We start from the raw sequence: 9,286 nt of genomic DNA on the forward strand, positions 1-9,286 counted from the left end.
CCTGCGGTCTGCACCCCAGATGTCATTCTGCGTACAAATCGCCAGCCACTCGAAGGCATCGCTATTGTTAGTAAATTGAAAGAAAATCCTATTTTAAGAAATGATTCCAACGAAACTGCGAAGTTAACCCTCAGATGGTAACCATTAGAAAAAATGTACAAAATTTGACAATGGCTGGTCAACTCGCAGCGTCGCTGGAAATTAAGCAAAGGTAAGGAAAAGAAATAAACTTTATAGCTTAGGATCCCGTTCTTCACGGAACATCCTCCCCCCGTTGAGAGGGTTACCGATCAACCTCTACGTATGATAATATGATCCTACAAAATTATTTAGCCTAAAAGTACTACTAACTAATTTTATAAAGTTCTATATGCTAATGATTATGTAGTCCAATAATATATAAATGTACATGTGCAGCTAATTATTAAGTGGTCAAATGTATAAAAAGTCAGTATATGTGATAAAGTCTAATGCACTTAATCAGCTTGCGAATTAACGTTTGTTGCTGATGCTAGCCCTTCTGACCTGTTGTCTTCTTCTTCGACCTGGTAAGGCAAGGGTACTAGACGCTTCACACTCCGATCTAGCTCACTCGCAGCCGTTTTAATCGTCACAGTGCGAATGATGCCGTCGGAGCCCGGGTACGTTCTGAGCACCCTGCCCAAGGCCCACTGCATGGGAGGAACATTGTCTTCCCTTAAGAGGACCAACGTGCCTTCCTTGATGGGATGTTCTCCTTTGCTCCATTTAGTGCGCCTTGTGAGCTCATTCAGATACTCGCGATGCCAACGAGCCCAGAAATGTTGTTTAATCCTTTGAATAAACTGCCAGCTCGAGAGACGATTCTGAGGCATGTCTATGAAGTCTCGTTCGCGTAGACTCGTAAGCGAATCGCCAATGAGGAAGTGTCCAGGTGTTAAAACAAGGAGGTCATTGGGGTCGGAAGACATGGGTGTTAATGGCCGAGAATTTAGGATCGATTCAATTTCAATGATTAAGGTATTAAAATCCTCGAAAGTAAATAACTCAGTACCCGCGACGCGAAGAAGATGATTTTTAAAGGACTTTACAGCCGCTTCCCATAAACCCCCAAAATGTGGTGCGCGTGGTGGTATGAAGCTCCACTCTATTGAACGTTGTGCTAGAAAACTCTGCACCTTTCCATTATGCTCGTCCGATCTGATGAGCCGTTGAATTTCTCGTAATTCATTATTCGCTCCGAAGAAATTGGTCCCGTTGTCCGAGTAAATCTTTACGCAAAACCCGCGTCGAGCAATAAATCTCCTGAGCGCCGCGATGAATGCTTCGCTGGTAAGGTCGCTCACCAGCTCCAAATGCACTGCCTTAACCGCAAGGCAAACAAAGACCGCTACGTACACTTTTATTCGGGTGCGATTTCGGTGGCGGCGCTCCTTGATGTAAAACGGGCCACAATAATCAACACCGACGTTAGTGAACGGCCGGGCCTCCGTTACCCTTGCTTCAGGTAAGTCACCCATAATGTAGTTAGTGTCTGGCGGTCGAGCTCGGAGACAACGGGTACAAGTGCGCAACGCCTTCCATACCTGGTTGCGACCGTCTATAGGCCAGAAACGGCGTCTAACGGCATATAATGTACCCTGAACCCCTGCATGAAGTTGAGCTCGGTGCTCGGCCTCAATGATGAGACCTGTGACGCGTGCCTTCGGCAAAATTATGGGGTGCCGTTGTGTAAAAGGCATCGAAGAATGCTTTAATCGGCCGCCTACCCGGATAATACCATCCTTGTCTATGAATGGAGCCAATCGCTGCAATTTTCCCGCGATTTCGACGTTGGTTTTTGATGATAAACAGCGTAATTCCTTGGAAAAATGCATCCGTTGTAACAGTTTAATAATGCTGTCCTGAGCATACTTCAATTCTATCGGCGTCAAGGGACCTTTGTAGTTGTTATCCTTTTTCCACCGGAGGCACCATGCGACAATCCTTCGCATCTTCTCCCACGAAGAGTATTTATCGAGGATGCTGTTATCCAAAGGTGTTGTCGTTAAGCAAATCGCAGTCTTTTGTTCCGGAATGATGCTACACGGCGTCAAATCCCTCGTAGGCCACGAAATTTCCTCTTCTTCGAGCCATCCTGGCCCGTGATGCCAGATGGAGGGTTGCAAAAACTCTTCGGGATATTGTCCCCGCGAAATGAGGTCTGCCGGGTTGTCTGCCGTCGGAACGTGACGCCAATCCCTTACATTCGTTCGCACCTGGATTTCCGAAACCCGGTTTGCGACGAATGTCTTTAATGTGTGCGGAGATGTTCGCAACCAGTGGAGAACAATTGTTGAATCGGTCCAAAAGATGCTACGATGGATTTTAATGTGCAAAGCCTTTTTGATAATATCGTGTAACTTCGTTAAGAGTAGGGCTCCGCAAAGCTCGAGTCTTGGAATGCTCTGTGTCTTCAAAGGTGCCACCTTAGACTTAGCTAATAAAAGTTCCAAGTTGGTGTGGCCATGCTTGTCCGTTGATCTAAGGTAGACACAGGCTCCATAGGCTCTCTCGCTTGCGTCGCAAAAACCATGTAATTCGATCTTAGTTGGTGCATCGATCACGGTTCTTCTCCGAAAGACGGTGTTGTTCAAAAGAGGAAGCTGCATCTGAAATTGTTTCCATTCAGTGTGGATGTCCATTGGTAAAGACTCATCCCAGTCCACCTTGATGGTCCAGATCTTTTGAAGTAACATCTTCGCAACGATGATAACCGGTCCAAGGAGACCTAGGGGATCGTAAATTTTGGCGATTTCCGATGTGATAAATCGCTTAGTTACGTGTAAATTTGAGATCTGCGTTTTGACCTCATACGATATGGAGTCATTTGCAGAATCCCAAATTATGCCCAATGTTTTTAATGTAGACGGTTCTCCGATGCGAATCCTCTTATTGATCGCCTCTTCCGGAAGGTCTCGCAGAAGATCCTCGTGGTTGGAAGCCCACTGGCGTATATTGAGGGAAGCTAATTTTAGTAATTGTGTCAGATCTTCCCGTAATGATGCTGCATCTTGTATCGTGGATGCCCCGGTTAACAGGTCGTCTACGTAAAAATCCCGACACAAGATCTGCGCAGCACGAGGAAACCGGTGTCCCTCGTCTTGGGCCAATTGTGTTAGGCAGCGAATTGCCAAGTACGGAGCCGCGGAAAGTCCGAAAGTAACCGTTTTTAATTCATATGTTTGAATTTCGCCGCTCGCGTCACGCCACAAAACGCGTTGATATTTTTGATGCTCGTCGCGTACGAGAAACTGCCTATACATCTTCTCGATATCACCGGTTATTACGTATCGATGAATACGAAATCGTAGAAGAATGTATAGCAAATCTTCTTGTATCTTTGGCCCTGTGTGCAACGCGTCGTTCAAAGAAATGCCCGTGCTAGTAGCCGCGGAAGCGTCGAACACCACCCGAAGTTTAGTGGTCTCGCTAGTTACTTTCACGACTCCATGATGCGGTAGGTAGTATCCATCGGATGAATGCAGATTGTTGCTAACCTTGGCCATATGTCCGAGGTCAAGGTACTCCTGCATAACCGCATGATACTCCCTTTTTAATGTGTTATCTCGTTGCAGCTTTCGTTCAAGAGATTCCAGGCGTTTTAATGCTCTTGCTCTAGATTCCCCGAGCCGCAATAGTTCGTCATTAAAAGGCAATGCAACTACGTATCGACCGTCACTATTCCTTGTAACATGCTGTTGAAAATGTTTTTCGCAGAATTTATCCGATTCGGAGAGGAGTTGGACTTGAGGACCCTCTTCGATCTCCCAAAACCGAGCGAGGTCGAGCTGCAGCGCGGTAGTCGCGTTGCAAGAAACGATTCGCGGTTTCGAAGTTTTCGGCGGACTCCCCCCGATGACCCACCCGAATCTCGTTTTCTGCAGATACAGATTGAGTCCATTAGGAGGAGAGAGATTAATCTGTCCAACGCTGATTAGCGACAATGCAGTTCCAGAGCTGAGTAACAAATCAATCGGCGCCGGACGGTGAAATTCTGGATCTGCTAACTTGATATTCTTCGGAATTTGAATGTTCGAACGGTCAATCGGTTGATCAGGGATCAAAGATGCAATTTTTGGTATCGTTAAGAATGTTAGTGTGCGTTGATAGTTGTCGTGTTTAGAACGAATAGTAGCCGTGACGATATGTTTTGCAACCGTAGTCAAAGTATTGAGAACCCCCACCGGAACATGACATTGTTTCTTCGGGATCGCGAGCCTTTTTACGAGATCTTCCGTCATAAAGTTGTTAGTTGCACCTGTGTCGATTAATGTCCGACAGTTAACAGGTCGTTGATCCTTGTCAAGTGCATAGACCTGAGCAGTGACAAGTAGTTCATTGTCTATTGCATTGACGACGAAAGCGTTTATGTGACTCGCTTCTCCGGGGGTCTCAGGTAGTTGCGGTCATTCACCAGTGTCTACCTGCGCGTCTACTGATGTACTGGGCTTTGTTGGCGGGGTAGACGTTGTGCGGATAGCCCCCTGCGTGGGTAAATGCAGCAACGTATGGTGGTGCTTTCTACATATACGGCACGACCCTTTTTTACAAAGATCCAGATTATGTTCGGCTCTTAGACAATTTACGCACAATGAAGCCTTCTTAACAGCTGACAATCGAGCACCGGCTGACAACGCATGAAACTTCTCGCAGCGCCAGATACCGTGTTCTTCATCGCAAATCGGGCATCGCGGAAAATTCGCGGATGTTCCACTTGCCTTAGTCGGTTCGCGAGGACGCTGTGTCTCGTTCGCGCGAGTTGCGGTCACGAACGCGTTGCTTCGCGAAGATTTCTTAGCTGCCGATTTTCCCGGCGGACCGCGATTGTGTTGCCCGTCGGAATGCTCTGACTTCTGATGAGTCGTGAGCACGCAATTTGCACGTTTGTCCAAAAACTCGAGCAAACTCGCAAAAGTCGGCATCTGTTTGTTCTTCAACGTTAATTCCCATTGATACACGGTGTCAGCGCTTAATTTCGTTAAAATGATCGCCACCAAAATGCTATCCCAAGAAGATGTATTAACGTCCAAGTTCTTTAACGACCGCAAATTTTGGCGAACGGTGTCGACGAGATCGCCTAATGCTTCTGGCGAATCTCGGGTTATCTTTGGCAATTCGATAATCGCGTTACAATGCTTCAATAAAATCCTGCGTTTGCAATCGAACCTTTCCTTCAGCAATTCAATCGCGGCTGTATAATCAGCATCCGTCGTGCCTAACGATTCAATACACGCGGCGGCCTTTCCAGAGAGAGTGGAACGTAAGTACTGTAATTTTTGTACTGGTGTTAAATCCGCGTTTTGATCAATCATCGACGAAAAACTTTCGAAGTATGATGCCCACTTTTCGATTTTCCCGTCGAACAATGGCAACCGCATTTCCGGTAATTTGATTGCCATCGGGGCTGTTACAGACGGCGCGGGCGAATCGCTTGTAATACGTTGCGGGGTCAATCTCGGACGATCTCCCTCGATGAGTGCATTTGCACGCGCGACCACTGAAATGTAATCCCCGTGTATCTGGAAACGACGCGGTGCTTCCTCTTCGTCAGCCTCTTCAAGCTCCAATTGAATAGCGTCGAACCGCTCCCAAATTTCATGTAGATTTGTCAAATGCGCCCGTAATAGACCTATATCGCGTTGTTCGGATACTCTCGCGTGTTCGAGGATTTTCGAAAATGTGGTGATGTGCCCCACAATATTGCCGCGTTTACGTCGCAAGGTACTGAGATTTATACCTTGTGAGACGGATTGACTCGTGGATTGGTCTGACGCTTTAGGCATCGTGACAAGGATTAATGTGGAAGAAGGATTTGGCGAAAACTAACGAGCCTACCTTTAGATGCGAGGTCGTTGAAGATTTCCACGATGTCCTCCCTTCGGATGCTGCTTGGAGTCGATGCTGCGCTGATGTTGAAGATCGTCCTGCTTCTATGTTGCGTGGATGTGATCTGGCGAACGCTGCGTCACCCTCTGGCGGCACCCTTATCCAACGTTGAATTAAATATCCTTGCAGGGATCTCTTGTTAAATGTTGAGATCGTATGTACCAATCGAACCTCTACTGCGTGAGTTATTCGATTGCGTACGGTGAGGGTTCGCTTATAATGTTGCGAACAGTGCAGGCTGTGCACTTTTATTCACTCACAACACAACAGTTTATAAATGTTTTGTATAAAAATAGTCAGAAATCACTGAGTTTGAATATGTAAACTTCACACGTGACCGAACTATCCGGCTCGAAGGACCATAAAAATGTTTTTACGTAAAGTGCGCGACAGATTCAGACCATGGGATGCATGGAGAGCCGGGTCAAACAGAGGTCGTAAAGCTCTGTCCGATTTTAAATCGAAACCTCGTGTACGCACTTTTCCTACGATCGGTTGAGACGGTAGGAATTGTTTGAGGGTGTTTGAAATAATGTTCGTAATTAAGTTGACACAGGTAATGATAAAAACTTGAATTATTTAATGATCTCAAAACGTTGTGCGATTGAGTATGTGGATCAATGTAACCCTTGTTCTGACACAGAAATGCTTCCCTTGAAGAGGGTGATGTGTCGCTCGTGAATTTTCTTAGACTAACTGAGGCCGACTCTGCCAAGCATTTTTATGCTTTCATGTATTTTGAAAGTCGGCCCCCATGGAAAATCTTTGCCAATCAGAGACCATGTCGTTGACTCCACCCACCCTGTGCGTCCGAAACGCGTGTTGTGAGAGTAAGGTGGTAGTGGAAGTGGTAGTCGGAAAAATGTAGAAATTTGGCAACGTAGTGGAATTTCCGCCGGGCCTGAGTCCCGTAGCTTGACCCAAGTGTTTGCCACTTGGCCCGGTCACAAGACCCCTTTGGAAATTCACGTTTACGACACAGGCAATTAGCCGTTGAGGACGTAGAAATTCAGGAAAGTATAAGTCACGAGATTTTAGAAATAAGCAAGACTCTCAAAAACGACTCTACGGGCTTGCGTTTCATAAACGCGCCTGCGGTCTGCACCCCAGATGTCATTCTGCGTACAAATCGCCAGCCACTCGAAGGCATCGCTATTGTTAGTAAATTGAAAGAAAATCCTATTTTAAGAAATGATTCCAACGAAACTGCGAAGTTAACCCTCAGATGGTATCCATTAGAAAAAATGTACAAAATTTGACAATGGCTGGTCAACTCGCAGCGTCGCTGGAAATTAAGCAAAGGTAAGGAAAAGAAATAAACTTTATAGCTTAGGATCCCGTTCTTCACGGAACAATCGCTGATACTATATCTACATTGGATATAATGTAATATAGTGATCCCTTCCCACAGATCAATGTATATATAATAACAGTATCCTTATTACTATATCTACCTTAGATATAATGTACTATACTGATTTGTTCCCACAGACCAATGTCTATTTAATAACAATATCATTATTACTATATCTACATTAGATATAATGTAATATACTGATCCCTTCCCACAGATCAAGGTACATTTGATAACAATATCATTATTACTATATCTACATTATGAATGTAATATACATTTAAAAACAACATCATTATTAATATATCTACATCAGATGTACTGTAATATACTGATTTAATACCACAGACCAATGTATATTTAATAACAATATCATTATTGCTATATCTACATCAGCTGTAATTTAATATACTGATTTAACCCCACAGACCAATGTACATTTAATAACAATATCATTATTACTATATCTAAATCAGATGTAATTTAATATACTGATTTAATCCCACAGATCAATGTACGTTTGAGAACAATATCATTATTACTATATCGACATCAGATATAATGTAATATACTGATCCCTTCCCACAGATCAATGTATATATAATAACAGTATCCTTATTACTATATCTACCTTAGATATAATGTACTATACTGATTTGTTCCCACAGACCAATATACATTTAATAACAATATCATTATTACTATATCTACTGTAACGTGGTGACACCTGTGCCCCCCCGTTACAATCGCTGCGCTTCTCCCACCTCAAATCCCACCTAGAAATGACCCTTAACCCTTCTAACACCTCACCCCTTTTTCCTCCCTCACCCTGAGATCTTCCCTAACCCTCGAAAATCCTCCTTGCGTACTCCCCCGCGAGATTGTAAGGACGTAAGTGCCACGAGTCCCATCCCCTGTAACGACCCCTATTCTGTCCCTTTGTCCAAATTTTGATTGCCACCGCGAGTGGCTGGCGCCCAACGTTTGTAATAGAGAATCATAGAATAGTATAGAGTGAACCCCCGAAAGGGTCACAAAATTTGGCGCCCAACGTCTAGATTCTCCCCCCTTTTTTTTTCTTTATGATTTCGGCCGGATACTAACCCGTTTCTATTACAGGTCCATCAATTAAAAATGCTACGATCCGACACGACAACAGGAGGGTCGCTCATGTCCGCGACCCCCCCTGAATGAGAGCGCAGCATGGAAGGATGAGTGTCCGCGAGAACCCACCGATCTTGGATCTCTCTTCTCTCAAAATTATTGTTCACCTAAGTCCTCATCCCCACCCGTTGTATCTCCCGTTTCCGGTCAAGGCGGGGGGGTGTTGTAACGTGGTGACACCTGTGCCCCCCCGTTACAATCGCTGCGCTTCTCCCACCTCAAATCCCACCTAGAAATGACCCTTAGCCCTTCTAACACCTCACCCCTTTTTCCCGCCCGCCGGTGTCGGGCCGATGGAGGCGACGGACAAGAGACAACAGGGATCACCCGCAAGAAGGAGCTACGAGGCCGGCGACAGACCTCCCACCCTCCAGGAGAGGAAAAGCAACGCGGGACTTCGGAAAAAGAGACGAAGCGGCCCAGCAGCTGATACGAACGTCCACCTGGAGCCATCTGTCGCCGAGCCCGAAGACCCAAGTCCACCCGCCACGGCCGGAGATCCGCCAGCCCCATCGAACCCGAACACCGGCAGATCGACAATCGATAACCAATCTATTCCGTTGCCAGAAAAGGCCCCCTTCCTATTCCCCATCCCCTCCCCAAAAATCATCCCGCGACGGACCCGTCGTCGCGACAGCGACGACGAGCCGTCATTGAGCCGTAGGCTATCTAATTAACCGTATATAGAGATTTTGAGAGCGTTATAGAGTGAGAGTATAGAGATTTTCGAGAGCAATTATAGAGACGATTCGGAGTGTACGAGTGTGTGGAGTTTGAAGTAAGTCCCTTTCGATACTAATTGTAAGAGTGTGAGTTTCGGCAACGGCGATCTTCGATTGCGAACTTATGTGTCCGCGTATC

At 45.7% G+C, this 9,286-nt stretch overlaps 3 protein-coding genes across 3 annotated transcripts; all 3 read right to left on the reverse strand.

Annotated features, from left to right (window-relative positions):
* Positions 1–292: 292 nt before the first annotated feature.
* Positions 293–1,604, reverse strand: LOC123989132. Its single transcript, XM_046289810.1, has one exon. The coding sequence runs from the start codon at positions 1,497–1,499 to the stop codon at positions 477–479; it is 1,023 nt and encodes a 340-aa protein (XP_046145766.1). The 5' UTR covers positions 1,500–1,604; the 3' UTR covers positions 293–476.
* On the reverse strand, positions 1,507–4,262 carry LOC114882057. The gene is made up of 2 exons (XM_046289811.1): positions 1,749–4,262; positions 1,507–1,599 (listed from the first exon to the last, which is right to left on the reverse strand). Exons 1-2 carry the CDS (start codon positions 4,260–4,262, stop codon positions 1,507–1,509), a joined length of 2,607 nt encoding a protein of 868 aa, XP_046145767.1.
* A 165-nt stretch (positions 4,263–4,427) lies between these two features.
* On the reverse strand, positions 4,428–5,804 carry LOC114882072. The gene has a single exon (XM_029198952.2). It carries the CDS (start codon positions 5,802–5,804, stop codon positions 4,428–4,430), a length of 1,377 nt encoding a protein of 458 aa, XP_029054785.2.
* Positions 5,805–9,286: the final 3,482 nt, after the last annotated feature.

The sequence above is a fragment of the Osmia bicornis genome, unplaced genomic scaffold, assembly GCF_907164935.1.
Source record: "Osmia bicornis bicornis unplaced genomic scaffold, iOsmBic2.1, whole genome shotgun sequence".
Lineage (NCBI taxonomy): Eukaryota > Metazoa > Arthropoda > Insecta > Hymenoptera > Megachilidae > Osmia > Osmia bicornis.